Here is an 18,987-nt window from a genome sequence, read left to right on the forward strand (position 1 = left end):
ATCATATAGAGCAGTGATTCTTTTTTTTTTTAGAGCAGTAAAACTTGTCTGTAGTCAGTTTGTGTAGGCCTAGTATCTTTTTTTTTTACTTGAATGTTGCTACATTTTCTGTACATGTGGAATAAGAAACTGGACTAATAATATATATATATATATATATATAAATATATATATATATATATATTGTATTTTTCCATTTGTTTGTAGTTTGTTGTTTTGTTCTCATTTTTAATGACAGAGTTATTCAGCTGAAAATAACTATATTGAGATATATTGTTATTGTGAAATAAAATGACTTAAAAGGATGGAAAATTGCCTAAAAAGGGCTCATACAAAATAAATGTACAAAACTTTGGCAAGTGAAAATTGTCACCATCAGAATCTTACAAAGCAAATGAGAGCAAAAATATTTTTTTATTTGACTTTATCCTTTTAGCTAACTTGTGTTGCAAATAGTTCTATACACAAGCATAACATTCACACTGGCAACAATTTACATTTTAATAAAGTAATGTTTAAATTAATAAAATATAAAAACAACAACTTTATATTCCACATTCTGTCATTATTCAGTTTTGGTTTTGGTTAATTATCCAGATAACTTTATCTGGTATTGTATTGAAGTCATAATTAGTGACAACACTTTATAGCAGTAGATTTCATTTGAATTGTATGAATAATAGTTCAAATTTGAATAATTTTAAATTATGCTGAGGCCCCCTAGTGTGTCCCAGCACCCTGGTTGAGAACCACTGATATAATGGTGATATAATAGTCAGTATAGTGGCAAATCCAAAACATTTCATATTGATCATCTTTCCTGAGGCTGTATTTAGTTCACTGCGGTGATCTACATCAGCAAATATTAATTCATTACAACTCATCCTGTTATGTTTTACATATTTTATTTTGCACAAAAAGATATGTGGATACCAGAGACATTGTTTGCATGACTCCTGTACAACTTTATGATTGTATAAATGCATTTACTATGGAGAAACATCAGTCATTAGTACCTCAGAGGCACAGAAGTGCAGTCAGTATATAAATACAAGACAGCCTCAAGAGCTGAAAAATCTACAAGATTTCCATTCAGGGGAGTGGTAGCACTTCCTCTCAGATACAAAGTATCTTAATTTTATGCTGAAAATGCGTAGTAAGTTTAGGTCTTCAGTCACAGACCAGTTTTGATATTTCAACTGGAGTTTCTCCAATCTGTTTCCTTTTTTCTTTCAGGGTTGCATGCGAATGGCTCCGTCCAAGCGAATCACCTCACCGTTGATCATGGGGTTTTCTGCTATTGCAGTCACAAGGTGTGCAAACTCAGCTGGATCTCCCAGACGTGACGGGAAGGGCACCTGTCTGGCCAGGAAGCTTCGCACTTTCTCAGGTAATCCTGCTAGAAGTGGGGTGGAGAACAGACCTGTAGGGAAAGAAAATGGTATAGAGGATATAATTGAAAAGGTCTCAAAAAAAAAAGTAAAAAATAATGAATTAACTGTGTTCAAACAATAGGGAAGTAGAGATGTACCCTGAAAATCGATAAAAATATGTGGTTCTTATAAGTTTCGGAAAGTGTTTTTTCAAGCATGGCTTTCCTTATTTGGGCATTTCTCCTGTTAGAGCGCACAGTGACCCCTTTAAAAAAATGACAAGCCAGGAAAGAGCACATGCAAAGCCTTAATTTAAGTTTTTATATGTAGATTTATTTTATTTGTATTATTTATTTATTTATTTGGGATTTTGTTTAAAATGTCAATTTATTTTTTGTTATTTGACAAAGAAATGTGCAAAAAATAAAATGTGAGAAAATTGTATCACATCGCGGGCTGAGTGAATCGTTATATCCCTATCAAACAATGGATTTTCATACAGCAATGATGGGACACAATGAAAAGCTCATTCTGTTTAGAAACAAAATATGCATCTCAGGGACACTGACCTGGGGCGATGGTGACCACACGGATCCCCATTGGTGCAAGGTCTCGAGCAATAGGAAGTGTCATCCCCACAATCCCACCTTTAGATGCAGAGTACGCAGCTTGACCCACTTAAAAAGACAACAAGACACATTACAAAACCTGCAGTGCCATAAATCTGTATGGTTAAAGTACACTACTGTTAAAAAGTTTGGGGTAAGAGTTGTCTTATTCACACCAAGGTTTTTTTCTTTGATAAAAAACACAGTAAAAACAGTAATTTGGGGAAATATTATTACAATTTGAAATAAATAATTTCTATTTTAATATTTTAAAATGTAATTTATTCCTGTGAAAGCTAGATTTTCAGCAGCTATTACTCCAGTCTTCAGTGTCACATGATCCTTCAGAAATCATTCTAATATGCTGCTCGTGAAACATTTATTATTATTATCAGTGAAAATAAAATTCCATGAAAAGCATTTAACTGAAATAGAAATCTTCTGTAACATCATAAATGCCTTTACTGTCACTTTTGATCAACTTAATGCAGCCTCGGAAAAAGTATTTCTTAAAATAAATAAAAGACATCTTACAGACCCTAAACTTTTGAACGTTAGTGTATAGCTGATATACCTGTCCATCATAAGCAGCAACACTGGCTGTGTTGATGATACAGCCTCTGTGTCCATCCGCATCAGGCTCATTCTTTCCCATCTCCCCTACAGCCAGTCTGATCACATTAAAAGTCCCAGCGATGTTCACCTTTAACAGATCAAATCAGAAAACACATTTTAATATATGCAATAACATGTCACCCATCTCAAAAGAACGGATGCTTTAGAGAAATAATAGCGATAAATTTTACAGTGAAAAAAAGACTATAAGCTGCTATAAGATATTTAAAATAATCATCATTTGTAGAAATATGAACCAGTGTCATGAGGTTCAGGCAGCACTGTAAATACAGTGAGGCTTACAGTAATAACACGAGTAAAGTCCTCCAGACTGTGAGGAAGGTCCTTCTTAAAGTTGTATGTTTTCACAGCCACAGCTATCCCAGCACAGTTCACCGCCAAGTCCACTTTGCCATACTTCTCCTTGGCCAAATCCACAGCCGATCTCACATCTGCCTCCGACGTGACCTGAATTTAAAAAAAAAACAATCAGAAGAAAACAAATAGTTCATATATTCAGATCAAGCACCGCTGCCTAGAAGAGCACAAAGAGAAAGTGGAAAATATCAAAAGGTCATTAACAATGAGTGTCACTCACATCAGTAGGTGCAAATGCACATCGGTCTCCGAGAGCAGCAGCCACCTTGTGTCCATCTGAGCTGGGCAGGTCCAGGATCACAGCGCTGGCCCCCTGACTGATGAGCCGCTCCACGGTGGCTCTGCCCAAACCAGAGGCCCCTCCTGTCACCAGACCGACCATACCCTGCCACACAGTCAGTGAGGTCACACCGGAACACAGCCTGCATGGAGCTCGGTCATGTTTCATTATATAACAAACACAATTCAGTCATGGTTCAACTGTGATATGCTGCAAAACAATGAGGTTTAAGCCTACAGCACCGCAATTTAATAATAATGTAATAAATAAGAGCAAAGCTGGTTAATCCCCATTGTTTCTAATGTTTACATATCTATCAATCACTCTCATAACTGCACAGAAGTTTCATTGAAGTGGTTAGCACTGCGGCTACAGCTTCAAAATATAGCGAGGAGAAGTGGAATACAAACACACAACGACGTGCAGACTAAAGCGAGCTGCAAAACAATCTTGAAATATTGAACTTCAGGACAGACGACTTTTTTGAGGCAGTGCCTTTCTGTTAATTCATTCAATTTCCCTCTCACCTTGACACTTCTGATGTTCGCCATATTCACACGCTGCTGCCGCTGCTTGGGTACCAGTGGTGACGTCACCGCGCGTAAGCGCTCTGCAGCCCAATCAGAAATAAGGATCAGATAACGCCCTTTAAGCCGATTGGCTACGGTTAATTTGATTGACAGCTTCACAGGAAGTCGCACGCCAGTCGGTGATCATTCAGAATTAGCAGCGACCACTGATCTATAATATACTAAGATCCACCAAAAAGCCATTTTAAAGTGGTTAAGCAAATAATAATAATAATCGGCAGGGATACCAGACCAATACAATTAGTGTGCCTCCTCGATTTTAAAACCCACGAGCCGGGCTGGAAATAACATGCTTTGTTTCTAATAACATTGTATTGTTATTGTAAAATAAAATGACTTAAGATTAAGGACAAAACAATTGTCAAAAAAAAAAAAAAAAAAAGTTACATGTAACTAAATTACATAATTTAATTACAAAATAAATGTTACTGAGGAAAAAAAATGTGTAATTAAATTAAAGTTACTTATAAAAAAGTTTACAATTACATCTTACGGGGGTTACATCTGAATTTTTTTTCACACTCACATCCACATACAAGTTTAAGTGATTTCTTTCATAACTTGCATTGACTGCTGTTAAATATGAGACAATGTTTCAGGAGTTTAGGACACATGCTCATTCGATAACCGTTTTATTTCCAATTTGGGATTATGTATATGTTTTATTGTTAGATGCCAGTGTTTCCTGTCAGAACAATGCAGATTTGACGCAGCTTGCGTTCAGCTGATATTCTCCAAAATGGCGCTACGATGATGGAGAGACACAGAGGAGATGAATTGTTGAATAAAGTCGTTATTTTTGTTTTCTTCGCGTACAAAAAGTATTCTCGTCACTTCATAACGTTACAGTTAAACCACTGATGGCAGATGGACTATTCTGACGATGCTTTTCATATTTTTCTGGACCTTGACACTGTTTACTTGGCAGCCAATGGGACAGACACAAGCCTCCTGGTTTTCAAGACGAACAAAGCTTTTACAGGTTTGGAACGACATGGGGGTAAATCAGTGGTTCTCAACCCATCACGAATTCAAATGTGGCCCACCATGCTGAACACAATTTAAAAAAAAATAACTTTCAGTTTTTTAATTCATTTTAGTTTTTACATTAATTTAAAAATGTCCTAAAGAAATATAAGCTATAGCCTAATTTTTTTATGTAAAATTATTTTGTTTTTCATATATTATTTTCAGACATGAGCAGACTCACATAACGTTCTGCATTTAACTAACACAAACAAGCGCGCACTTTGGCAGAATTCAATTCAAATAGTCATCAACAGCCATTAGTTCGGTAAAATTGAGCATCATAATGGACAAATTTGTTTTTAAGGGAGAAAAAAGAAATGTGGAAAATGCCAGTGAATACAAACAAGAATAGTCGCAATATCAGTAGTGAAGGAGAGTGCTGGATTTTTGGTTGAGTAGAAGTATTTATTTATTTCAATGAATGTAATCGATTAGATATCATAATATTTTGGCTATACAGGTGCTGGTCATATAATTAGAATATCATCAAAAAGTTGATTAATTTCACTAATTCCATTCAAAAAGTGAAACTTGTATATTATATTCATTCATTACACACAGACTGATATATTTCAAATGTTTATTTCTTTTAATTTTTTTGTTTATGTATTTCAATTAAGAACGTGACCAAATTCAGTATCTCAGAAAATAAGAATATTGTGAAAAGGTTCAATATTGAAGACACTTGGTGCCGCACTCTAATCAGCTAATTAACTCAAAACACCTGCAAAGGCCTTTAAATGGTCTCTCAGTCTAGTTCTGTAGGCCACACAATCATGGGGAAGACTGCTGACTTGAAGCTGTAGTCGGTAACTTTTGGGGCTCGCGTCTAGTGGAAGAACATTGTAGCTGGAGCTACTTCTCCCTGTATACATCTATGGCGAGTCACGCAGGTACTGTGCTACTCTGCAGCGTTGCCGACCCCAACCAGACTAAAATAGTCAGAATATAAACACTTATTATAGGTGTACCGTAGTGATTCAGGATAAGACAAAAACATGGTTTGGAAAATGGATTCATGATGTACTCGCTCATTATATGTATTTTTTACATTTTCAACACAAAACAACACTGTGGCACAGCCCTGCGCTGATTGGACCAGAAGAGCCGAGAGTGGTGGATTTTGTTTATATTGGAGAGAAGTAGCTCCAGCTACAATGTTCTTCCGCCAGATGCGAGCCCCAAAAGTTACCGACTGCAGCTTTGACAGTTGTCCAAAAGATGACCATTGACACCTTGCACAAGGAGGGCAAGACACAAAAGGTCATTGCAAAAGAGGCTGGCTGTTCACAGAGCTCTGTGTCCAAGCACATTAATAGAGAGGTGAAGGGAAGGAAAAGATGTGGTAGAAAAAAAAAGTGTACAAGCAATAGGGATAACCGCACCCTGGAGAGGATTGTGAAACAAAACCCATTCAAAAATGTGGGGGAGATTCACAAAGAGTGGACTGCAGCTGGAGTAAGTGCTTCAAGAACCACTACACAAAGACGTATGCAAGACATGGGTTTCAGCTGTCGCATTCCTTGTGTGAAGCCACTCTTGAACAACAGACAAAAAGGACTGGACTGCTGCTGAGTAGTCCAAAGTTATGTTCTCTGATGAAAGTAAATTTTGCATTTCCTTTGGAAATCAGGGTCCCAGAGTCTGGAGGAAGAGAGGAGAGGCACACAATCCACATTTCTTGAGGTCCAGTGAAAAGTTTCCAGTCAGTGATGGTTTGGGGTGCCATGTCATCTGCTGGTGTTGGTCCACTGTTTTCTGAGGTCCAAGGTCAAAGCAGCCGTATACCAGGAAGTTTCAGAGCACTTCATGCTTCCTGCTGCTGACCAACTTTATGGAGATGCAGATTTCATTTTCCAACAGGGCTTGGCCCCAGCACACAGTGCCAAAGCTTCAAGTACCTGGTTTAAGGACCATGGTATCCCTGTTTTTAATTGGCCAACAAACTCGCCTGACCTTAACCCCATAAAAAATCTATGGGGTATTATGAAGAGGAAGATGCGATATGTCAGACCCAAGAATGCAGAAGAGCTGAAGGCCACTATCAGAGCAACCTGGGCTCTCATAACACCTGAGCAGTGCCACAGACTGATCGACTCCATGCCACGCCGCACTGCTGCAGTATTTCAGGCAAAAGGAGCCCCAACTAAGTACTGAGTTCTGTACATGCTCATAGTTTTCATGTTCATACTTTTCAGTTGGCCAAGATTTCTCAAAATCCTTTCTTTGTATTAGTCTTAAGTAATATTCTAATTTTCTGATATACTGAATTTGGGATTTTCCTTAGTTGTCAGTTATAATCATCAAAATTAAAAGAAATAAACATTTGAAATCAATCAGTCTGTGTGTAATGAATAAATATAATATACAAGTTTCACTTTTTGAATGGAATTAGTGAAATAAATCAACTTTTTGATGATATTCTAATTATATGACCAGCACCTGTAATATTATAAATCAGGTTGGTTTGTATTGTCGACGTAATATGTAAATGATATGCGTGCGGCCCGCGAGACTTGCACTTGGACCATAGTGCGGCCCGGTAGAAAAAAAGGTTGAGAACCACTGGCGTAAGTGATTAATGACAAAATTTTCATTTTGTTATGACCATCAATATTTTTATTTGGTGCTAAGCTATAGTAATTTGTACAGTGAGACAATCACCAATTATCTACTATTTATTTACCTACTCAGAAAGCATAGTACAAAGATGTATAATATATTCAGCTATCCCACAAATCCCATGTGAAGGTACGTCATCGGTGTATCTGATGTGAGGGAGCAGCTGTGAGAAAGACAGTAGGCTGTATAGTTATCTCCCAGATCTGGTGTGATCCCAAACTATACAAACTACTACCTCATTCCACAGCCCCCAGCGCAGCAGCCCCTCTGTCTGGTACCCTGCGGGAGGAGAAAAGAGGCACAAACACATGTCAGTGCTAGAAATAAAAAGCTTATTTGTGCTATTCTTACTCTATATTTAATGAACCACCTTTCCATTTGCTAATTTGATTTCTATAAATCCCACAGTTGAAAGCTGTCTGTCATCATCATCCCTTTAACCCAGTATTAACTATCCTCAAACATCCACACCATGAGTGTGGGCAGATTTCTGGCAATACAACTCATCTTTTGAAATGTGAGTCATGATATACCATGAACAACAAAGAGACTGCACAAAATGGATCAAGGATCTGGTGCTCTGCGGCATTTGATGTGATTAATGTGCCACTTACATGTGCTCTTATTGAAGCTTAAAGAGCACTGGCAAAAATCATGAATGCTGCATATTAAATATTGATTTACAATAATATATTATGCATTACAATATATGCACAACTATATTTCACTGCATGACTGTGTCCCTGGTTATATGCATTACACAGTGCACTGCATTTGTAAGGAAGGTGATAGAAAGGAAATAGCTGTGTCAATATGTATTAGGACCGAGTGAAACTAAGCAATAAATCAGCCCATATGGAAACGTTTTTCATACTTTACAAAATAGTACATATGCAAACATGCGCTGTGGTCCCTTAAACATGCATCCCAGTTGGAAAATCCATCTTAAGCTGGTAGCTGAGTTATATAACATTTTTACTGGTTTCTTGTTTGTTGCCAGTCCAGTGATGGTCTAGTGGACCAGTTTGCACCAGCTAGAATCAAGCTGCCATGCTCCAAGACTCATCTACCATCTTAAACTGTATTTTCAAGCTGGATGTGCACATTTGAGCAATGCAAGACTCAAACATCTTTGCATCAGAATAATATGCATTTGAACTGAATGCCAGAGCTGATGATGACCGTCCACATGGTCTATTATTATTGCAAACTATCCATACCAGCTCAGTACTTGAGTCTCAGGAATCAACAGCTGGCAGAGGCATAATGCATGTCAGGCTGATGTGTTTGAATCACGAGGCGTTTCGACTGTCTGGCCGCCAGATTCACTTTATCATGACAAGCAGAGACACGCGTGCGATTATCAAGTGTTTTATCGAAAAATTGCAGCTTTACAAATCAAATCGACAGCCTAACTTGATTTACTTGACGCTTGAAATGGAGCATTCTGTCGGCTAATATTTCAGAGAAAATTGTAGACACGCATGCATGATCTACTCCTCTTTTCTCATGACATTATGATCATATACTCTGATATTATAGTTATGCTATCAAATACGAAAAATGGCGGTTGCCTCACTAGTGCGCCCGGTATGATCAGCAATAAATTGCATGCTAAAACAAGCCTAGTCGTCATATTAAACTGAAACGTGTTTAGGCAAAAGCAAGACAGAGTGCAAATGTAGCGCCAGTGTTCGCGGTGACTGCGGCAATGACATTTCAAAGAAGGAACGTGTTGTTTCGCTCACCTGAGTCCGCGACTGTACATGATACCGCCATCTTACATCAGCAGCGAGAACAGAGATACAGCAGCTGCTGCAGGCACGCAGATCTACCCCTGAAGTGACCTGCCCCTCGAGTGATCCGAGCCGCCTTCCATTCAGATCACGACTGGATAATTAAGTGGACTACAAAGTGTGCAGTTAAGCAGTGGTTGTCAGATGTCACAACCTGAACGACAGAAACCTGCAGCACCTTTTGTACATTTTATGCTTAGAAATATGAATAAACGGACATTCCACGAAGAAAAAATAGACTTGTCATTTGATTACCTAATTATTTTTATAGCCTACAATTTTTTTTTTTTTTTGTAATAAATTGTTACATTTTATTAACATTTTACATTAAAGTTCAGCGAGTTAACATTCGCTATGACAATGAACGGTACTTTGACAGCAGACAGGTTATTTAGCTACGAATACATTTAGTTTACAATTAGTTGTCAGTTGTGACATTAAAGGGGTCATATGATGCGATTTCAAGTTTTCCTCTCTTTGAAGTGTTATAAGCTCTTGGTGCATAAAGAAGATCTGTACAGTTGCAAAGATTAAAGTCTCAAACCCAAAGAGATATTCTTTATTAAAGTTAAGACTCGTCCAAGCCCTCTGTAAATGCCTCGTTTAAACACGCCCCCACATGTCTACGTCACGATGTGGGAAGATTTGCATAATGTTCAGGCAAAGAAAAGGCATAACTTTGATTCGCGCTGTTGCCACCGGCTCCATGCTGTGGGGATGCTGTTCCGTTGTGAAAGCGAAACTACTATGTTTGGTCTTCCAAAAGAGGACACAATTAGAAATCAGTGTTTAAGTTGTATTTACAACACTGCTCCAGAACAGTTCAACCCAAATATTTGTGTGTTTGCAGCGCATTTTATGGAGGACTGTTTCCTGATCCTGGGAGAGAAGACTACAGTGCGGAGCTTCTGACTCACAGTCTGTAAGTGCGTTTACATATGTAAAGGATTTGCCACTGATGATTCAAATGCGAGTTTTAAACAGCGGTTCTCAATTTCAGTCCTCGCGCCCCCCTGCTCTGCACATTTTGTATGTTTCTCTTATCGCTTCAGACGTTTGTTCTATTCGAACGTAAGTGCCCTGCGAAGTGGACATCACAGGATATCCTGCCATGATTCCAATTCAAAGCGAACGTATACGTTCCATTCAAAGTGCATTGAAGTGTGCGAGACGTGAATTTGAATTGATATTATTTACAGAGGTATATGATGTCACACTTGTCCATGTGTGAAGACGTTGTGCAGCGCAAATCCGTGAATGAATGTTCCGAAGTGAGGTAAACTTTAACAGATTTCCCCTGATCAGGGAGTAGGGAGCAATGAACACTGTGTAGGGAGTGGGTTGGGTATCGCTTGAGTTTTATCAATTCCGATTCCACTTATCGATTCCTAGTTTCAATTCCAATAAGATGAAAAAATCCAATATAAAAAATTAAGTCAAAAATTTAGATTACAAAGCATTCTGTTGCAGCTGAATAACATGAGCAAAAATCAGCAGCCTGGAACACTGCAAGAGGAATGCTTATGCTTTAAAAAAAAAAAATACCTCAGCAAAAACAACTAGATTAATATCAATTTCAAATATTAAAGTGTTAAAGACAAGTTAACAGTCAGTAATAAAATAGGAACAAACAAATCAATTAGAAACAGCATAAATAAATACAAGTGAACCAAATTTCAGGTACAGAAACTAAAAGTTTTTTTGTCAGTTTTGCCTCTTTGTCACCATCTCTGTTTGAAAACGTGGATTTGCAGCTGTGTGCAGAATTATCTATCTTGTGTGGGTTGTGAGTTGGCACGGCTCCAGTCTGAATGTCTTTCAAATAAACAGGAAAATAAAAACCATAACTCCTGTTTACTAAAAGAATAAATTTTATTTCAGCACTGTAAGTCATTTCCCAACCATACAAACATGACTGCCAACTTTGTCTCTCTCTCTCTCTCTCTGAGCCTTTTGGCTTTCTCCCCAATCCACTGTGAAATCAGACCACAACAGCAAGACAAATTAAAAAGAAAAAGTTTCTTTCCAAAACAATCAGGTGCTTTCTTTATACTAAAAATGAGAAATTGTTAATAACGATCATAACCATAACAGCAATAATAATAATGAACTTTACCCTTCACTTCACAAGTTTTTTGGAGCTTTTGGAGATCTTGATGCATGCATCAATGTGTTTGTGTTGATGAATTGATTGGTTTTCCAAGAACAGACGACAGAATGTGTTGCCTACAAATGGATGTCTCGACTTGACGGTCTTGGGGGAACATGCTAAAAAGCAAAGAGGACGAGATATAGAGGCTACGTACTTCCAGAAAATGTAGGATGTCAGTGGGCCACTGTACACAACACATTGCTGTTATCAGACTAGGACCGAAACCTGACCACACCAGTGGTCCTGTGGAGTGAAGGGCGACAGAGCCAGGATACAGGGGTAACAGTTATAAAGCAAGAGTCAGATCTGAGGTCCAGACACAAATCTACAAGAATGCACAGGCAAAACTCTTTACCAGAATAGCTGTTGTGTGTGTGTGTGTGTGTGTGTGCATGGTTACAGTATGGGTTCACACTTAACCTATCCATGACTACATTGAAGCTACATTTTTCAGAGGGACGATACATGTACATGGGAGCTGAAGAAGTGTTCTAGGGTTAATCGCTAAGAAGAGCTAAGGCTCCACTTGATCTTAATCTTCATTTTAGCAATGAAACTGGACGATACAAGATTTAGCCACTGTTCACCAAAAAGATGTAAACATCACATTTTCTTCATTTAGTATCTGATTACGGACCCCTTACGTATTCTAATAGCTCAATTAATGAAAACACGTAGCTGTATAATTATATATACAGGATCCAGAAAGAGAATCAAGACTGTTTACCACATACTGCAAAAGCAGTTTCCAGAAATCACCTTTCGTTGAAAATTCATGTTGCACAAATGTGTATTAGTCTGCTTTGTGTGCAAGGAAGCAAAATTTGCTCAAAATAATTCAGCTTTAAATTGACAATTTTAAAGAGACTGGAAAAAACCCAAAACACTTATTTCTACGAGTGACAATTACATCATAATGGTGAAGTGGTTTGAAACGATACCATACAAAATAGAGGTGAGGAAAATTGCAATCATTACAGTTAAAAATATCTAGTTATCTTTGCTAAGCAAATTTTAATAATAAATGTAGCAACGGTCAAAGGAGTAGCTGTTGTAATAACATTAAAAAAATGGAAGAAAAACAATTTCACAACTGAATGAAACCAAAGATGGTAAGGTTACATTTCTCGATTCACTGTTGAAAATGTTACCAACTCTTGTCTAAGATTACTTACAGACAGATTATTAGACTAATTATAAAAGTTCAGATCTCTCACTGTTAGTAAGAAAATGTAAGGATAGTTGCTGCGGGGGAAACAACGGCAAAAATAAAATAATGAACAGAGACAAGAGCTAAGAAGAGGGAGAACACTTGAACTTATTGTGACTGTGAATGTCCATGGCCCATAAAACTGTGAAAAAGGGGGTGGAAAAAAAGAAAAGGGAAAACGTTGGGATTTGCATTTGTGACCAAATGTTTTAACGGTTTTCTCAAGACCAGCATCTGGAGTAAAACAGCACCATTATAACAACCTCACTGATCTCCAGAGCTTCCTTCTCATTCAACCCAAATATTATCCACTAGATATTTCTAAGTCTATATTTTACTCTCACATGAATCTCCATAAATGTCTGAATGAGAGTTAAAGCAGCAATCTAGAACCGAGCAAAGCAGAGAAGCTTTGGAAAGGGTAACTTTGGAACCAAGCATCTGAAACAGCAAATTAAGTATCAAAATAATTGTAAGAGAAATTAACACACTGGACATATGTATATATCTGAATATGCCAAAGTTTAACTTTTTTTTTTTTCTCCTCCCTCATACTAACTGATGTCTCTCTATGGGTATAACAAAGGTACTGTGTGTATGTGCGAGAGAGAGATTATATCTTTATTTGGTGTGTCTGTATATTTCGGTTTATGCTGTTCCTTTCTTAGATTACACATAACTAAATGTGAAGGAGTTACTGATACTCTATGACAAACACACTGAGAATAAAACCAACTAACTGAAACGGCTGTTACTCACAGATGAAACAGGACTGAATGCTTTAAAAGGATCTACTGTTATTCTGAGGAAACCGAATTTCCATTAATGGGTACGTATGCATGTTCATATGCACTAACATGCTGGAGATCCTCTCTTGAAAACTAGCACTACTGTACTTAACGCGTAATAAATGTGACAACCTAAGGTTGAGGTTTAAAATGCTCTAACGTGCATGACGGTGTAGCGTGTTAGTTCACGAACACTACCTGTCACACTACGGTCAAGATTCTTCTTGGTTTAAAGTCTGTCCGGTATGTCCAGTATTGTCATTCTGACACCAATATATCATTTATGTCATTTACTTATTTTATAACAAACTGCATTAACAATGCATGCTTCAGGTCATCATGATATTTCTGACGGGCTGATCTGTCTGGGTTCCTCAAGAGTGAGAATTTGCAGAATATACATAGAAGTGTAACTATAATGGGTGTCTTTCATAATAAGAGCTTTCGATATACTTTTAGTGGCACTAAATATAATATTAACTTCTTAACAAAATAAGGTGCATCTTATAACTTCAATAGAAAGCTGTGATGTAATCTTGACATTGTCAATTGTACAGATCTTAAACTATGATTAAATGCAATAGCCTCTCTCAAGTGTATTAGTTATTCTTAAAATTAAATTCTCATTCATTATGTCCAACAAATCATTGGTACAAAACATGTATTGTTTTTAAAATGCATTTAAAACATTAACATGTAAGTAAAATTAATCTCCTAACCATCTGATTCAAAATGGTCAATATAACGGCAAGCGCGGCTTTAATCTTTAAGGTGTTTCGTTCGTTTTCATTTTAAAGCCTATTCGCCTCAATAGAAATAATGTTTTGAACATAGTGCATGAAATCATAGGACTGTCACAAAAACAAGACGAGACGGACTGATCACGAAACAGTCTGGTGAAGCACAGACTCCAATTTTTTTGTTTGTTTTTTTAAATGACTTTGTCACAATAAAAGGTAATCCTAAGGTTCGTTCGATTCATCTCTTTCGACCATAACAAAACTACAATGATTTTAGCGATGGTGGGAGAATGCACATGTACAAAAAAGCATCCACATTGTACACATGCACAAGGCACAGAGGAGACGTGAACAACGAGGGGCAAGCAAAAAAAAAAAAGAGCTGCTAAAATCCGAAAGCAAAATGTTGTGAAGCAGAGAGATGTCAAATGGCAGGTTTATCTGAGGGACTGTGTGCATTCTCAACCACTGATAAAATCACTCCCCTAAATCACGTCATTGCGTAACAGGATCATGTACATTTGGGTCTATATACAAACGGCTGGGATGTCAAACAGTATCACGGTTCCCTCCGAACACACTGCTTCCTCCCGAACTCTGCCAGAGGCCTCGATTTTTCTTTATCCTGGTTCGAGGACAACCCAGTGTATTTTCGGTTTTAAAACAAAGTGCAGCTTACCACACACTCCGTTCTCACATTCAAATGGGTTGGTGTTGATTTGTACGTCATACTGGTAAACAACACGCAAGGTAAAGTGTATCTGGACAGTTAAACTGTCAAAAGAAATGATGGCCTGCTGCTTAATAAAAGGACGTTAACCAATTAACTGTATCTATATAGCGCAGTACTATCATAAATAATATTTTAAGTGCTTTACGTTACTATACAATCAATTTTTAAGGGTATTTCTTCCTCAGTCGGGGGGGGGGGGGGGGGGGGGGGGGGGGGGGGGGGGGGGGGGGGGGGGGGGGGGGGGGGGCTTGCATATGTATAATTTCGAGCTTAAGGTGCTTTAAATATTTTGATTTTAGAACTACTTGAGTACTGCTGTGAATCCTCAAGGGGATGTGGGCCTAAAAGAAGATTGTCTACATGTGAGAGAAAGCAACAGAGGAGAGCCAGCTATGCGATGCAGATTGTAACCTGTACGAATCTTTCCCTTCCGTTTACACTTCGCTACTCAAACAGGGCTCTCTGAGCCTGGACTTCTCGGGCCGCCCGTGGCCCCTGTGCTGAAGACAATAGCAATTTCTCCACATGCAAATCACTCAGTGATAAGATAATATGCAATAAAAAAAAAATAAAAAAAAAGGACTACTATGTGTGTGTGAATGCACACTGTGACATACAAATACAACCCGCGTTCTCCGTCAGTTTCCACTCGTCTACTGTATTCAGGGCAGTGTTCATTTGAATCCTCCCCTATGTGGTACACTGCAGATACAGCCATGTGTAGTACAAATAGTGTAATTCTTTGTTGTGTGGTGGAAACTTTAGAGCAGGTGCTTCTGTGCTACTTGACACTTGCAAGTATTTCGAGTAGGTCAATTTTCAAATACACTTTGGGCAATTTGGGCTTTTCGTAGCCATTTTAGGCAATCATACATATAAGGTCACCGTCAATGTACTAAGGTCTGAAAAGAAAACGGTGTTGAAATAAAAAGACTCGAGAGCTTTTCACGATGCTACAACACTGATGGGCCAGTGGAAAGGATGAGGTCCAGAACCCGAAGATTCAGGGCGATGTGCAATCGAGGGTTGTGATTTAAACTCATTCAGTTTTAAACCAGACCCGGCTCTTAAGGGGACACATAGACCGCATTCCTGACACTGTCCATCTGTCGTTTCCAGCATGTGCAGCATCATAAATTATACCATGACAACACAAAGTGGCTACTGTGCCCTAAATATTCAATTTTGCAAGGAAAAGGCAGTCGACCTTAGATCATTCCCCCTCACTCTCTCATTCTTATTACATTATGGGATGTAATTACTCCTCTTTCTGTAGTGCACCATCTGATGGGCAGTCGTCAAGGCAACATGGGGCCTCTACCTCCACCCCATCTCCTGACTGGTTGTCTCTGCTGGCTAAGGCACACTGGATTGGCTGGGCCAGTGGTGGCAGGTCAAGAGCTTGACCAGTGGCGCTTCCTGAAGAGCTGCCGTTCAGCTGCTGTGACGCGGTCCCCGTTCCCTCCGTGGGCCGCCCCACCGCTTTGGCATCCTCAGTGAGTTTCGGGGGGCTGGAGGAGGGTGGTGAAGAGGACAAAGTCTACGAGAAACATTGGGAGAAAGAGAAGGAAAAAAAATGAATCTCCTCGCTCACATTTAGCATTTAGCATGAAAGTTATGGATCGGACTGACCTGTGTTCTGTTGGTGGTCACTTTCTTCCCTCCCCTTCCTTTCAGTGTCAATTCTTTACCCCTTCTGGGAAACAAAAAAAGATTAGATGTTATATATACACAGCTGATTTTATTATGCTTAAAAACAATAATACAACAATAACGCCCTCTACATTAACAGATAAGTTTTGTAAAAAGGTACACAATAGTGGAGAGAATTATATATTTCTGAAAAATGTCTTTGGCACAAAGCATGTTCAACTGCATATAAAAATCATTTGATTTTTTTGAGGCTGCAATTAAACATTTGTATATTTTCAGCAGTGAATATTTCAAGTGAAATTAATCTAAGAATAGTCTCAATACACAAAAGCTTCTGCATTTAGCATCAAAAACCACTGCAACTTCTGATGCAGCACAGTGTATGAAAATTGAGAAAATGAGGCACAAAATTAAATCTTGAGAAAGTATTGAATGACAGTCACAGGACAAAGTAATATGAATACGAAACACCTTAACATTAAGGTTATTTAAAGCTTCTGGAACTCGTTATTAGAAACAAGAGTTTGCTACTGCCACGGTTTGCAATCAGCTGGCACAACACTGAGATTTTAGCGGAAATACATGTGCAGTATAGTTCAATGCATTAAAGGGGTCATATGATGCGATTTCAAGTTTTCCTTTCTCTTTGGAGTGTTAAAAGCTGTTTGTGTATAGATAAGATCCCTAAAGTTGCAAAGACCAAAGTCTCAAACCCAATGAGATATTCTTTATAAAAGTTAAGAGTCGGCTACGCCCTCCTAAAACGCCTCGTTTAAACATGCCCCCCACATGTCTACATCACGATGTGGGAAGATTTGCATAACGCCGCCCAAATGTTCACACAAAGAAAGAACATTTCAGACTGTTTCTATAAAGTGGGGCAATTCCAACTTTGCAAGGACAGTCTGACGCTTCTGACTCACAGCCTGTAAGTAAATTTTTTATATACGCTCTCTTCCACCCTCAATACCACAACTGAGGTGAGACCCTTGAGCAAGGCACCAAACTCCCAACTGCTCCCCGGGCGCCACAGCAATATGGCTGCCCACTGCTCCGGGTGTGTGTTCACAGTGTGTGTGTGCACTTGGGATGGGTTAAATTCCGAGCACGTGTTACCATACTTGGCCACATGTAACTTCACTTTCACTTAATTATGTCCCCACTAGATGCAACAAATGCTTTGTTTGTAATGGATTTTATTGTTTTTGTTTCGTCCCGCTGGGGCAAAAAAACACCAAAATGGTAAGGGGTGTAACATTTCCGTCACACACTTGAGGCATTCGGCCAATCATAATGCACTGCATAGCTGGCCAATCAGAGCACACCTTGCTTTTCAGACCGAATCAACGCGTTTCAGAAAGCCGGGGCATAGAGGAGCAACAGTAATGTACTGTATGTGGAAAATAATGTGTTTTTTGAACCTTAAACTGCGTAAACTCATTGCATTACACCAAATACACAACAATGTTTTTTTTAGCAATGTCATATGACCCCTTTAAAATCTCCACCTGTTGCTTCAAGCCTCACCAGTAGGTTGTGCAATTGATAGTTGAGAGCAGCAGAGAGAGAGGAGCCATTTGTTGCGTGGCTTCTGTCATACCTCCATAAATAATCAACTATATGGCCACTATTTTATGACACAGAATGGACTCACCCTTTCCCTCCTACTGACACCACCTGCATATTGACTCTGCCACGGACTGGTTTGTTCCCAGCCCACTGACCAACAACCATGCCAGCGATTTCCAGCTTGCCACCCTGGGGAGGTATAGACTGGATTCCTAAAAAAGTTTCAGAAAATGACTAAAGGGATACCAAAGGGCAGTAAATAAAATGAACTAAATGTGCTAAATGGGAGGAAGGTCTAACCTGGGAAGGCCCTGGGCCGGTGCTGGTGGTGATGGTGAGGAGGAGGAGGCATTGAGCCCAGGGGGCGAGGAGGGTATAGAGGATGCATGGGGTAGAAAGGGGGCACCATGGCAGGGGGGAGGAATGCAGGGGGTGGCAGTGGTGGAGGTGGGGGAGGCGGCCGGGACAGGTTGATGCCTTCCAGAATGGACTGGCGCATCTTCTCCACTCTCGAAACCAGCTCCTCCTGCAGGACAAAGTGTCACAGACAATAAAAAACCCTTAAATATTCCCAAATACTAAACAGATGTGACTGCATTTATACGGTTGTTACCTGGCCTTCACACATATCAAGTAAGGAGGCTCTGTCTCTGGTGGCTTTAGCTAGCTTGCTCTGGAACAACTTCCCATCAAAAAAGCCCCAAGGGCAGCAGTGGTCCCACGGCAAGGGCTGTCCACATACATCATTCACAAACAGGGCAGTGTCCACTCCACTCATGAACAGAGAGGCCAGCTGCACCCCACGGTTATCCACCTTCTCCACCTGGTATCAGTGTCAAAGAGAAGAAATA

At 39.1% G+C, this 18,987-nt stretch overlaps 1 protein-coding gene and 1 long non-coding RNA gene across 2 annotated transcripts; both read right to left on the reverse strand.

Annotated features, from left to right (window-relative positions):
• Positions 1–888: 888 nt before the first annotated feature.
• On the reverse strand, positions 889–16,342 carry LOC122141923 (3-hydroxyacyl-CoA dehydrogenase type-2-like). Its single transcript, XM_042750718.1, has 7 exons — positions 16,177–16,342; positions 3,782–3,864; positions 3,195–3,359; positions 2,900–3,064; positions 2,556–2,684; positions 1,943–2,051; positions 889–1,423 (listed from the first exon to the last, which is right to left on the reverse strand). Exons 1-7 carry the CDS (start codon positions 16,196–16,198, stop codon positions 1,233–1,235), a joined length of 864 nt encoding a protein of 287 aa, XP_042606652.1. The 5' UTR covers positions 16,199–16,342; the 3' UTR covers positions 889–1,232.
• Positions 7,536–9,809, reverse strand: LOC122141924. The gene is made up of 2 exons (XR_006158209.1): positions 9,244–9,809; positions 7,536–7,774 (listed from the first exon to the last, which is right to left on the reverse strand). It is a non-coding gene; the product is annotated as an uncharacterized LOC122141924 (long non-coding RNA).
• Positions 16,343–18,987: the final 2,645 nt, after the last annotated feature.

The sequence above is a fragment of the Cyprinus carpio genome, chromosome B23 (assembly GCF_018340385.1).
Source record: "Cyprinus carpio isolate SPL01 chromosome B23, ASM1834038v1, whole genome shotgun sequence".
In the NCBI taxonomy this organism is placed as follows: domain Eukaryota; kingdom Metazoa; phylum Chordata; class Actinopteri; order Cypriniformes; family Cyprinidae; genus Cyprinus; species Cyprinus carpio.